At 39.4% G+C, this 14951-nt stretch overlaps 1 protein-coding gene across 1 annotated transcript; it reads right to left on the reverse strand.

Annotated features, from left to right (window-relative positions):
* Positions 1-14161: 14161 nt before the first annotated feature.
* Positions 14162-14707, reverse strand: LOC125855853 (uncharacterized). The gene has a single exon (XM_049535529.1). The coding sequence runs from the start codon at positions 14705-14707 to the stop codon at positions 14162-14164; it is 546 nt and encodes a 181-aa protein (XP_049391486.1).
* Positions 14708-14951: the final 244 nt, after the last annotated feature.

Here is a 14951-nt window from a genome sequence, read left to right on the forward strand (position 1 = left end):
ATCTTTTGGTATATTTCTCACTTGTCTTCTTACTAATGGTCTTTCGAAGTTAGCTTTGTTAGCTTCCGCGTGACACCTGATAATTTCAATCCTAACAAGTGGTATTAGAGCCAGGTTCAATGATGTAGCCAGGTTAATGGTTCAATGATGGAGTCAGGTTCAATGGTTCAATGATGGAGCCATGTTCAGTGGTTCGATAATCAATGATTGAAACAGGTTAAAAATTGGGTGTTCATCTTGGCAGGTGTAGTTCTAGCCGTAAGCTATTTGACAGTAATAAAGATTTTGTTGGAGAAATAGTTTTAGAGAGGTTCTTTGTTTCGAGACATAGATTTGATAGAGGAGATTATAGAAAGGAGATGCAAGTTGTTGAAGATTATGTGAAGAAGGTGGAGAAAATTTATTTTGTCAGAAATTCAGGCCAAGGGGAGATTTGTTGGGTATTAATTACCCTGAGTTTCTTACCATAAATAGGTTTTCCTTTTAGGTAAAGGTTTAGGAGTGACTAGTTCTTTTCTTAGAAAAGGTTTAAGACTCTTTAAATAGAGACTTGTTCCTTCTAACTTAATTAACATTCACAATGTAGTCCTAGGGGCTTTGAGAATTTTGGTTAGTGGGGGGGGGGGGGTTGAGAGTTTTGGTTGGGGGGGGGGGGGAGGGATTTGTGGGACACTAGTGATACGCTATCACTTGTGTGACCCTCCCAAGTGAATTTGTTGAGGTTGTTTCTCTCTATATTTTATACTCTTATGTTTATATAGTGGATTTATCATCTCCTTTTATGGACGTAGGCCGATTGACTGAACCACATTAAATCTTTGTGTCATTTAGAATATATTTCTCGTTTGTCTTCTTACTCGTGGTCTTTTGAGGTTTGCTTTGCTAGCTTCCCCATGACACCTAATTATTTCAGTCCTAACAAGTGGTATTAGAGTCACGTTCAATGATAGAGCCAAGTTTAGTGGTTCAGGTTCGATGGTTCAATGATGGAGCCAGGTTCAGTGTTCGATAATTGATTGTTGAACCAGATTAAAAATTAGGTGTTCATCTTGACGGATGTAGTTCTAGCTGCAACTTATTTGACAGTAATGAAGATTTTGTTGGAGAAATTATTTCAGAGAGGTTCTCTATGTCGAGACATAGATTTTGCAAAGATTATGTGAAGGTGGACAAATTTATTTTGTCAGAAATTTAGGCCAAGGGGGGAGATTTGTTGGGTATTAATTGCCCTGAATTTCTTACCACAAATAGGATTTCCATTTCCTAAGAAGAAAAACATAAAGTCTCCACATTTGGCTACTCTTTTTCTTGTAGGAAAAAAGTTTAGGATTAGCAAGTCATTTTCTTTTAAGAAAAGGTCTAGGACTCTATAAATAGATGCTTGTTTCTTCTAACTTAATCAACATTCACAATGTAGTCCTAGAGGCTTTGAGAGTTATGTTAGGGGGGAAATTTGTGGGACATAAGTGATATGTCATCACTTGTGTGAACCTCCCATGTATTCCGCGTGAATTGGTTAAGGTTATTTCTCGCTATATTTTGTACTCTCATATTTATATAATGGATTGCTCATCTCCTTTGTGAACGTAGGTCGGTTGACCGAACCACATTAAATCTTTATGTTTTTTGGTATATTTATAACTTGTCTTCTTACTCATGGTTTTTCGATGTTTGTTTTGTTAGCTTCCATGTGATACCTGATAATTTTTTGTCCTAACACAAAGTAATTTTTGTGGCTACCTTGAAGTCTATGCATGACAAAATAAGAAAAATAAAAAATATGTATAGAATTGGGGGTCTACCACTTGCATTTCTCACTTGGTTTTATGAGTGTTCGTGTAATTTGGATTGGAGTATTGCTACTTGAGTTGGCAAGAAGTTTCCACGAATACTGAACTGGAAAATAACCAAGAGGCCTTCTCTTAATGATCTTATAGCTAAGAATACCGATGAGGTAATATATTTACTTTTGACATAATACTTTTATTTTTCCATGTAACTTTATTATATTTATGTTTTTACTTTTTTTTAGTGGAAGGTGCAAAATATATGTGCTACTAATGAAGAAAAATCAAAGTCTTATCTTCAAGGCTTTTATGGTGATATATATGCGCGAATCTCATGGAGTATATGATGATTTTGATGATTTTTGCACCCCACCTTCGAAACCTCTTAGACTAAAAACACCAAAGAAGACCCTCATATGATGTGGAACATTTACATTTCTACATATTAATATTGGTTTTAATGATATACATCTTTAACTTTTGTTACTTTTATAATTGTAGCTTAATGGTAATTTCACAACGCTAAATGATTTTGTGGTATATATATTTTCATTTAAAGAACTGTTATTTTTAGAAATTTTCATAAAGTTACTATTTTACCTCTTCGATAGTTGCCCCAAGTCATTTCTGATCAATTTGTGTAACACCTCGGAATCTAGTAGACTAAGTTAAGGGGTCAAGTGGGAGGACACTAGCCCTCTACAGAGAGAAGGCACCCTTCATTGAGCCCCTCACGGGCCATGAAGGGGACCACGATTCGTAGTGGTGCTAGTGGAGCCTTCCAATAGGTGGCCAAGATGGGCTCTCTTCCAACGAGCCCTTAGACGCCTCGTGAAGGGCACCATGACTCGTGGTGGTGCCCGTGAAGGACTAGGCAGTGTACGCTTTAAGACATCCTCCTCCCACGAGCCACTAGATGGGTCGTGAAAGCATAGATAGGTCGTGACGGCCTAGACGGGTCGTGAAGGTGGGCGTGTGAGGTGAGTGGGGTTTAGGGTGGTTTGACAAGCCACTGGTCAAGGACCACGGCTGCCACAACGGGCCGTGTGGCCCTTGACGGCTCGTGGAGCCTGGCGTGAAGAGGTTCAGTTAGCTGAAAGTTCAAGGGCTTTTGGGTCTTTTCCAAATTTCTTTAAAACAAAGCTATGTCGCTTTACTCATGTATAGGGCCCTTGTATAAGTGATTTTAATCCCAAAATTTACCCATTCAAGTGATTATCTTAAATTCACCAAAAGAAATTGGGTTCTTCCTCTCCAAAAAATTTCTCTCTCTAGAAACTTGAAGAAGAAGAAGGGTTAAAGCTTGGGCTCAAGGTCAAGTCTCTATTCTCCATTTGGTTGTGGGCTTTGATAGCAAGGTATGACAACTTTTCATCCATGGGGCCCCTAAGTTCTCCCTATAGAAAAGTAGAAATTCCCCCAATTTGAGTTAGGGTTTTTTTCTAAGTAATGGGTCTTTATGAATGTTGATTCAATTAATTGAATTATGATTGTTGATGCATAAATTGAGAGGATTCCATGCTTTTATGATGAATTTTCATGTACCCATGCTTAATTCATGTTTCTAAGATGAAATTGAATAAAATTTGTTTTACTCTATGAAAAGAGAATTTATGGATTTATGTGTATTCTTATAGGATAGTAAGTACAATATGAGTTTCTTTGAGAGTGAAGTGTATGTGATTAATTGTTGATGGTTGATGTGATTGTTGTGGAAGGGATCTTCCCACATGATTTCTTATATATGAATGTGAAGGGCTTTCTCACATTGAATGATTCTTGGTTGAAAGGACTTCTCACCTAAAATGAATCTAAGCTAAAGACTATGAAATTGATGAGGCTAGAGGCGATTACCTATGACCTCTAAATGAGAAGGATATGAGGCGATAACCCATATTTCTTATAATAGAATAATAGGTGATTACCCTTATTCCTTGAAGTTGAACAAGAGGCGACTACCCACGTTCCTATCATGTAAGTTGGACTAGAGGAGAATACCCATGATTCATTATAGAAAAACAAGGGGCGAGTACCTGTGTCACAAGATGTTTGACTAAAGGTGAATATCCTTGATCCTAATCAAAAGGACTAGAGGCGACTACCCATGATCCCATAGTAAGTTGGACAACACGCAACTACCCACGATCCTGAAGTAAGAAGGACAAGAGGCGATTACCCATTATCCTTTATAGTAAGGCAAGAGGCGATTCCCCACGTCTTTAAAAGATAAGCTAGGTTATGTTATGATAGGTGATGAGCTTGGATTGTTGCTTGAGGTTGCCTTCCATGATGAGTAAGACTAGTGGTGGTTACCCATGTCTTGCCTAAGTATGAACTCCTTGCATGTTATGATGATCTATTATGTGCATTGATTATGCTTTATGTATATTATATTGTCTAACGTTTATGTTTATGTTATGTTTATGCAAGCTATCATATCTATTACACTATTGTACTAATGCATACTCTTGCCTATATTTCTTATCCAAATGTAGGGTCCGATGTTCCTCGATTCTCATCCTTGTGGCTAGGATCTATAGTAGAAGAAGAGTTGAAGATTGGTGAGTCCTCATTCATACGAGGATATAGCCACTACTTTTCTTATGTTTTGTTTATTTTGAGTTTTGAACATTGATGTACGGGCTACGTCTCGAGATTCTATTGTATTAGATGGTTTTTGAGACAAATGTATCAGACTTCCACTCTGCTTATAAAAACTTTGATTGTGTTGAAAATGTTTTAAAATCTCGACTATTTATATTATCTTGACTATGAAAGCTAAGTGGATCGTATAAGGCCTCTCGGGGTATTGTACGCCATGTTACATCTAAGAGGTTCCCCTGGGTCATGACAAACTTGGTTATCAGAGCACAAGGTTTAGAAAGGTTCTAGGATGTCTCAAAAGCACGTCAAGTAGAGTCTTGTTCATGAGTGTGAAGTGCGCCACATTTATGAATGAGAGGCTACAAGATATTTAGAAAACTTCACTTCTTTCTTCACTCTAAATCCTGCGATATAGTTTAACTCTATAAAGTCTCTCTCCTATTCCTTACCCATGGTCTACATGATATGACTATTCAAAGAGTTTTTGCTAGAAGGAATGAGGGATAAATATTGGTCAAGAAGCTCTTCCTCAAGCTTCTCAAGCTCTGGTTGACCCCTTTGCCGAGCAAGTGACTAATGCGGAGTTTAGGACTGCTTTTCAAGTATTGGCTCAAGCCGTGATGGCCCAAGTCAATAGGGAGGTTGTGGTCCCCGTGAACCAAATATGGGTACGGCAACATCTAGAGTGAGGGACTTCACTAGGATGAATCCTCCGAAATTCTATGGTTCTAAGGTTGAGGAAGATCCTCAAGAGTTCATTGATGAGGTTTATAAGGTGTTGGCTAGTATGACAATGACACCGGTGGAAAAGGCTAAATTGGCCACTTATCAACTTAAGGGTGTTGCTCAAATTTGGTTCAACCAATGAAAGGAAGCACAATCGAAAGATGTGGGTCCCCTAGAATGGAAAAGGTTCAAGTCTGCTTTCCTTGATAGGTTCTTTCCTCTTGAGATGAGGGAGGAAAAAGTGCTTAAGTTTATCAACCTCCAACAAGGTAACATGAGTGTGAAAGAATATGCTTTGAGATTCACACAGTTGTCAAGATATGCTCCCTCTATAGTTGTCGACTCTAGGGCAAGGATGAGCATGTTTGTTTCGGGTGTGTCCGAATTGGTGGTGAAAGAATGTCGTACCACTATGCTTGTCCATGACATGGACATCTCTCGCCTCATAGTCCATGCCTAACATATTGAAGAGGAGAAACTTAAGGAGAGGTCTAGGGAGACCAAGAGGGCTAAAATCGGTGATGGTAATTTCTCTCATGCAAGGTCCGATTGACGTGTTCGTCCTAGGTTTCAACAAAGATTCTTCGGTCAAGGTTTCTCCAATGCTCCTAAGTTCAACAAAGATAGGGTGTCTAACCCTAAACCTCAAGGGGGTGGTAATGGGTCTTCGTTGCCGAATTATGCTAAGTGTGGAAGAAAGCATGCAGGTAAATGTCTAGCTAGCTCCAATGCTTGTTTTGGTTGTGGTAAGATGCACCACAAGATAAGAGATTGTCCTTCAGTTGCTAAGAATGAAGGATATAGTCGTCGTAAGGCTCAACCCTATCCTTCATCCATTCCAAGTGGTTCGGGTTCAAATTGCTCCAAAGCAAAATATGTTTTATGCCATTCAGACTCGTGGTGAACAAGAGAGTTCTCCCGATGTGGTTACCGGTATGTTGAAAGTCTTTCAACTTGATATTTATGCTTTACTTGATCTCGATGCTACCTTGTCTTTTGTGACGCCATATGTGGCTATGAGACTTGATGTGCTTCCTGATGTGTTGTTAGATCTTTTTGTTATCTCTACTCTTGTTGGTGATTCTATTGTGGCTAAGAAGGTCTATAGAAAGTGTCCCGTCTCCTTGTCCCATAGAGTTACTCTTGTTGATTTGGTAGAACTTGATATGTTAGATTTTGATGTCATTCTTGGGATGGATTGGTTGCATTCATGTTATGATTCTATTAATTGTGAAACCCATGCAGTCAAGTTTCAGTTTTCGAATGAGCCTTCCCTAGAGTGGAAGTGGGGAAATTCTATGCCGAAAGGTCGGTTTATTTCTTGTCTTAAATCTAGAAAGATGATTTCTAAGGGTTGCATTTACCATCTAGTTAGGGTGAGGGTTTTGGATTCTGAAACCCCTTCTCTTGAGTTAGTCCCCGTTGTTAGTGAGTTTCCGGAAGTGTTCCCAGATGATCTACCCAGTATTACTCATGAAAGGGAAATAGACTTTAATATTGACCTTCTCCCAGATACGCAGCCTATCTCTATTCCTCTTTATCGAATAGCTCCAGTAGAACTTAAGGAATTAAAGGAACAATTAAAGGATTTGTTGGATAAGGGTTTCATCCGACCGAGTATCTCTCCATGGAGTGCTCCAGTTTTGTTTGTTAAGAAGAAAGATGGTTCACTTCGTATGTGTATTGACTACCGCTTGAACAATGTGACCATTAAGAATAAGTATCCTCTCCCAAGGATAGATGACTTGTTTGACCAACTTTATGGAACGAGTTACTTTTCTAAGATTGATCTTAGGTCGGGTTATCACCAATTGAGGGTGAAGGGAAATGATATTTTGAAGATGACTTTTCAAACTTGGTATGGTCAATATAAGTTTTTGGTGATGTTGTTTGGTTTGACTAATGCTCCGGCCGCATTTATGGATTTGATGAATAGGGTGTTTAGACAATACCTTGACATGTTTGATATTGTGTTTATTGATGATATATTGATTTATTCGAGAAGTGAGGATGATCACATTAATCATTTCAGGATTGTGTTGCAAATCCTTAAGGAACAACAACTCTTTGCAAAGTTTAGCAAATGTGAGTTTTTGCTAAGGTCTGTAGCTTTTCTTGGTCATATTATTTTAAGTGAGGGTATTAAGGTAGACCTTAAGAACATGGATGCGGTCAAGAGTAGGCCTAGACCTCTATCCCCTTCGGATATTAGAAGTTTCTTGGGTTTGGCTGGTTACTATAGAAGGTTTGTTGAGGGGTTTTCTTTGATTGCCTCTCCATTGACAGCTTTGACTCAAAAGAAGGATAAATTCATATGGTCTGAAGCATGTGAGAAGAGTTTCCAACAATTAGAAGATAGACTTACGTCCACTTCGATGTTGACTTTACCGAAAGGGACAGATGGCTTTGTTGTTTATTGTGATGCCTTGAGAATTAGGTTAGGATGTGTGCTTATGCAGAATGAGAAAGTTATTGCCTATGCTTCAAGACAACCTAAGTTCATGAGAAGAATTACCCTACATATGATCTTGAATTAGCGGCGGTTGTATTTTGCCTTAAAGATTTGGAGGCATTATTTGTATAGTGTTCATGCTGATGTTTTACCAACCATAAGAGTTTGCAATATATGTTTAACCAAAAGGATCTAAATCTTCGCCAAATAAGGTGGTTTGAGTTATTGAAAGATTATGATATGAGTGTTCTCTATCACCCTAGTAAGGCGAATGTGGTAGAGGATGCTCTTAGTCGGTTATCTATGGGTAGTGTTGCTCATACTGAGGATGATAGAAAAGAGTTGGTTCGAAATGTTCATAGATTGGCCCGGTTGGTAGATCAGTTAGTATACTCTACCAAAGGTGGTGTTATGGTTAAAAATGATTCAGAATCGTCTTTTGTGGCGGATGTGAAAGCCAAGCAATGTCTTGATCCAACCTTAGTAGAATTGAAAAAAACGGTACTTAGAAAGTCCGTTGAGGCTTTCTCCCAAGAGAGAGATGGTGTACTTAGATATCAAGGTCGGTTGTGTGTTCCTAATGTTGATGACTTGAGGGAACAAATCTTGTCAGAATCCCATAGTTCTCGGTATTCCATTCACCCTCGAGCCACCAAGATGTACCATGATTTGCGGGAGGTCTATTGGTGGAATGGGATGAAGAAGGATATTGCAGCATTTGTGGATAAATGTCCTAATTTTCAATAAGTGAAAGTCGAGCATCATAAATCGGTAGGCTTATTGTTGCGCCCAAATCGCATACGCAAGTGTACGTGGTCGTTCAAGTATTAAAGTGGTTCTTTTTAAGAGCTGGGTATTATACCCACAGAGACTTACGATTAGAATAACTTGATTTTTCCAATACTTTTAGCTAAACACAAGTGTTATCAAGATTTCAATTGATTTATTTTATAAGCTTAAAGTTAAACAAAACTAAACAAACATGATTCAATTTCGAGGGTTTCGAACAATGATTGGGTAAAGTCCAGGGCTGCAACTCTTATCAGGATTCATGCAAGTTATCTTGTTAAACGGATATTTATCAACTATTGAATCAATGATCACAGGGTTAAATATATGATTATGGTCTCCCGACCTCTAATTTCCTACGATAAATGGCTACCTAACTACATCGTTGAGCGGGGATAGGTTGGACCAATCACCGAGCATTATGATATCTTCATGTATAATGACCAAACAAGGTTTATATCCCTATCCTAGATACAAATTAACTCTAAATCTTATGAGAAAATCATGCTCCTTATACTCCACATTCTATCCTCTTATTCCTCTCCCGAGTTCAATTGGGACAATATGTTTATTTCAATGGTGATCAAGCACGAAATACAAAAAACAAGAACATAAGAGAGATTCATATGATAGTTAAATGAAATCCATAAAAACTCAATAACTTACAATCATCATGTAACCCTAGAACTAGGGAAATTAGCTACTCATAATCGTATTTTCAAACAAACAACGTTTAAATAACATAAAGAGATTAAAAATATAAGAGATTAGGAAAGAATCCTAAAAATTGATGAAATAGATCTCCAAATCGTCGCTCTTCAAAACCCAGAAAAAGAATAATAAAATAAAATAAAATATTAGTCTATTTATACTAAATTCAAAATGGCCAAAACTAGCAAGTGTAGGCGCGACGCGGAGCTACTACTCAGATTCTTTTTATGGCAACTACTCATCTCCGCTACGTAGCGACTTCACGGACCACTCTGCCTCAAATCCTCTTTCTTCGAACGAAAATAAAAATCCCTCTCTGCGACGCAAAGAGGGTACAGATATGACTTGGACTTCATTTCTTCATTCTTCTTCCTTGCTTCATTTCAACTTGAATCTTTTGTGTTTCCCAATGCCCATTTCAATACTCGTTTCTTCATTAAAGCTTACCTACACAACTAATCATGTTGGTTAGCATATATACAATCAAATGACTCGACATGACTATAAATCAACATAAACTGAGTCTGAACTTGGCCTAAATGCGGGTATTATTTAGTCCCTAGGCATATAAATATGCCTAAGATCACTACCCCACACTTAGAACCTTGTTCTTCCTCGAACAACTTACTAACTAATCCTAGACCTAGACTCCCTACTATGGTATTCGTGCATCCACCAGTTCCCTTTAAGGATCTGTAATCAGTTAAAAACAAACATGTTCTCATTCACCATAGGTCTTACCCACATTCATACATCATACACTCAAGTATTGACCTGACAACTTGTTGCAACCAACGCATTCAACTTCTTGTGCACCATTAGATATCACCTATATTTCATACAACAAGTGCCCTTCACTCAAACGAATAGTCCGCACACTCAACTCAGCAAATTGAATATAATTTAAGGCATTCTCTCTCAACAAAGACATCATACATGCATGCAATGAGAACCATAGGCTAGTCCATTATGTACATCTCCACTAATTAAGTGTGTTTTGCCCAAAATCAAACAGGACTTTTACAGGTTGTAATGTAGGCTTGAGGTAAGGGAGGATATATTTAGATAAAATTAGTGACTTATCCTCCCTAATGCATCAGATTCGATTTCCTTTCTACATTCACAACTATTTCTTTTCTTTAGCCCCCCCCCCCCCCCCCTTCTGCATATTTTTCCACTAGTACTTCCAACCTCGCCTTTATTTTCTACACACCCCTTTATTTCTATATATATATATTTTTTTTTTGACACTTAATAATAGTCACCCTTGACTTAGAGATTTCTCTCGAGTTAAGGTGCACATTGTCCTTATAGGGACCAGGGCCATTATTAAGGTATTCTCCGAGTCAGCCACCCTCAACTTAGGGTTTTACCTTGAGTCGAAGTACACAATGTCCAAAGGACCAGGGCCAATCACAGATTTAAGAACTTATGGGGCATTATTTTTCCTACCTCTTTTCTTTCTTCCCCACAAAACCAAGCATTTCCACTCTACTTAGTCTCACCGTTGTTTTTCCCATTTTCATCTTAACATAGTGCATTAGGGATTATTTTAGGATCAAAACTGACGGTATCAATAAAAGGGATTCGGCTCAATTACGTAGGTTAGAACAAAATCAAGGCAAACAGGCTCAACGGGCTTATACTAGGGATATTATTTCTGAAAAGGCTAACATTCACAAGGCAAATCAAAGAAAGCCTATTATCATCTCCTGACCAAAACACCACTTGTTATTTCGCTTCAATAACATGTCGGGCAAGTTCTAGAATCATATGCATCACATGGATACTACAATACCTCACCGCTCATGGCACAAGTTCTACTCAAGATGGATCAATCACAACAACACAATTAGTTCATGCACAAGGTTCGATTTAAGCTTAAGTTGCAATCATTAAAGTCAAACACAAAAGTTCAAATGTATTCATACATCAACTTCCAATCATGCTTTCATACATTCTACTTTTGGAATTTCAAGCTTCAGCACATACCATGCTAAGACTCAATGATGAAAGTTGCCCTTCAGACGGTTGTCATCCATTTATCATTGGGCAATGTGACTCAACTACGACGACTGACTCAATCCTAAAAAGATAAAATATTTTTGTATTTTGTATGGTTCAAAGGGACTTTCCTTGGCCAAAGAACCGAAAACAACCTCCAAGGAACCAAAAATAAAACAAAAAAAATAAAATGCAGATACTACCAATGTTCAATAATATTTATAGACCAGAGATAATTTTCACCCTCACCCTACACTTAATCATTAACATTGTCCCCAGTGCTTCACAAAATTCAAAAAAATACAGTACAGAGGTAAGGTGAAAATACTCCCTGATCAATCCTCCATAGCATCACCCTCGTCGGCCTCATCACCGGCCTGAGCATGGTCCACCTCATTATCAGAATCGGACTCCACATCCTAGCTAGTACGCAGTCTTTCCTCATCAATAGGGATGTCATCATCCACCGGCTCTCATGAAATGCAGGACCGATGCCAAGTAAGGCCTTTACATGGGCATTCAACGGGTACATTCGCTCAACATCCACCAATTGCTCGTCAGTGGAAGCCCGTCAACCATTCTAGTGGCACAACATCTCCAAACCATACATTCTGGCCATGATTAGCTCATCCCGTCTATGGCGTTCCACAGTAGTGAGTGTTGGACCGAACTCAGTATCAGGCCCTTTAGTCCTCGTGATGTCCACTGGTGCTGAGAATAGTGGGGCCATGTAGTCTAAATGCTCTTCTAGGACACCTGCATCACTACATAGTCTAGTAATAAGACCACTAAATGCATACCTGCTCCCTTTATGCACACGAGCCTTATTCATTACCGATTTTAATATAGCCCCAATATTCAATTATGTGGGCGTCATCAGGGCATAGACTAGAGACACTATGTCTGGGGTGATGTCTGTGTAGTGCAACCCCGGTATCAAATAATTCATCACAATCTTGAGCCAGACTCGAGCCTCCCTAAGTATGTGAGCGTAGGGAAGAGATTAGTGATATCTCTTCCCGTTGTGTTTGGTCCACTTCACCATGGATTGAGGACCACACAGTGTATGTCGAATGGCCCGATACGGTTGGCAAATGTTTAGCCTTGTAAGCACCAGTGGATTGGTGGATTGGTGTCCTGTGACGTACCAACTATGTCATTAATCACCCCTGGAGTGAGCGTCACATCTACTCCTCGCACTTTTACAAAGTGAGATCTAGAATTCGTAGCCCAGTTGGCGTAGAATTCTTGAACCATGTGCAAGTTACACTCACTAGGCTTTGCAAAAATAAACTCCATATTTAGCTCTTGGATCCGTCTCAATATCCGCGGAAACTCCCGAGCCAAGTTGTCCTTGTCAATGCAAACATCAAAAAAATATCTGGCCTCGGTGTGTTTTTTCCACTATGTTTTCCCTTCCTTAGTGACTGCGTACACCCTGAACCGCCTGGTTTGACCCATGGGTACTGCCGGTGTGGGAGGTACATTCCCCCCACTTCAAACCCATTTTCATTGACTCGAGGTCACCATTTCCTTTTCGGGTCTTTGAGTTCTAGACATGATTTCCTGAAATCAGATTATAACTCAGCCCAAGCGGACTACTCAACATTGATAAGCATGGATGGTGTGCAAACACCACCCCACACTTATTTCAAAGCATTTTTCAGCCTTGGTACTCAGACATCCGACAGGCAGACAAATAGACACCAACAACAAAACAAACTACTACTCATTCAAATGTCACATGCAACTATCGGCGCTACTCAAGACTTCACAACAAATAGCTCATGCAACCATTTCAGACCCAACAATCATACAATCACGATCAAAGGAACTTTCTACTCAAAATTCGAAAGCCCACAACATCATGAACAAACAATCTCATGCAACCATCACCACCGAATATTTTCACGCTAACTCATTCACACCTTCATATATTCAACATGACTCCAACACTAGAAAGCATACAAAATTTCTATTCCAAAAGTTGAACTACACAATACAATTCAGGCAACAAACACGCACAAACACCCACAAATATGCAAGCAAGGGCAATTTCTACTCAAAAAAGGTAAAAATACCCCTTAACAATACACTTTCAAGCAACCACAACCCACGTAGGCCAACCGAATTTGTTTACAAACCCATTCAAATCGAAGACCCACAAAATACCACCCAAGGGGGCATTTTACGCAAGAACTTGAATGCCTCCACTCAACCTCGCACCAAAAGTAGTAACAAAATGACCAAATACACTCACAAACCCTCACAAGATAAACACACACCAACCCATAGCAACACACACTCAAACACGCCAAACTGTTGCTCAAAATGGTAGCAAAAAACGTACCTTGGTTGATGATGAGGAGCAAAAATGAGAGAAGAGTAGGCGGATTTGGCTTCGCATTATGGATTCAGTCACAGAATTCGGCCAAGGGAGAAAATGGAGGGGGAAAATCATGAAATTGGGAGAAGAATGAGGTTTTGGGGATGGGAATTTGGGGTTAAAAGGGACCTGGGTGAGGTATTAAGATAGAAAATGGGTAAAACCCATTATTTTAAAGAAAATAAAAAAAAACCTAACTGGGGCGCAATGCGGCTTGGTCATGGAATGATCTGCCTCACAAAAATAATTAATTTTCACGAGGTCAAAATTTGAACACCCCTCTGCGATGCTGCTCCTTTACGAAGTTTCCTTATTGTTGATGAGAATTTTATTTCTCGTCGAAACCAAATTTGAGGACTTCCTCCGCGACGTGGGACGGTCACAAACCGTTCTACCTCGCTAGTATGTAATCCAAGCGAGACAAAATTCAACCCAATCCCCGCTACGCGCTATGCTCCTTCAAACATGTTCCCTGCACATTTTCAGCACAACACCCATTAGTAAAAACACGATGGGTTTCCTCCCATCCAGTGGCTTAGTTTCGGTCGTGTCATGACTCATATTTTTGTATTTTTTTTATACTATTTCCTCAGAATGAAATATGCAAAACAAAAGAATGGAAATCCTAACTATTACAAAGGTTCACGGGTTGCCTCCTGTGCAACGCCTGATTTAACGTCGCAGCACGACCCATCTCATGACTCACTCGTCATTCAATGCGAGCGTTTCATGCTCACGATCCACATCATGCCCGAAGTAGTGCTTCACACGTTGCCCATTTACAAGGAAAGTAGAGCTATTATCCTTGTTCCTTAGCTCCAAAGCTCCATGTTGAGTTATTCTCACCACTTCAAACGGTCCACTCCACTTGGATCGAAGTTTTCCGGGGAACAACTTCAATCTTGAATTAAACAACAACACCAACTGACCTGGCACAAAGGTGCGTGACACAATATGCTTGGCATGCCACCTCTTGGTCTTCTCTTTGTAAAATTTGGCATTTTCATAAGCGTGAAACCTGAATTCCTCTAACTCATGCAGCTGTGTTATCCTTTTCTTTCCTGCCAACTCAGAATCCAAATTCAACTTTTTGATTGCCCAGTATGCTTTATACTCCAATTCAAGTGTGAGGTGACACGCTTTTCCAAACACCATTCGATAAGGAGAAGTCCTTATCGGTGTCTTGTATGCGCACAAAGCATCATCTAACTTGTCAGCCCAATCTTTCCTTTGGGAATTCACAGTCATTTAGAGGATCTGCTTCATTTCTCGATTAGATACTTCCACCTGCCTACTAGTCTGGGGATGATAAGTTGTAGATACCTTATGTCTCACCCCATATTTTGCTAGTAGATTTCGCACTGAACTGTTAATAAAGTGCGTACCTCCATCACTTATCATGGCCCTTGGAGTTCCGAACTTGGTGAAGATGTGCTTCCTGATTAACTTCACTACCACCTTTGCATCATTAGATGGTACCCCAACTGCCTCC

The sequence above is a fragment of the Solanum stenotomum genome, chromosome 2 (genome assembly GCF_019186545.1).
Source record: "Solanum stenotomum isolate F172 chromosome 2, ASM1918654v1, whole genome shotgun sequence".
Taxonomy (NCBI): Eukaryota; Viridiplantae; Streptophyta; class Magnoliopsida; order Solanales; family Solanaceae; genus Solanum; species Solanum stenotomum.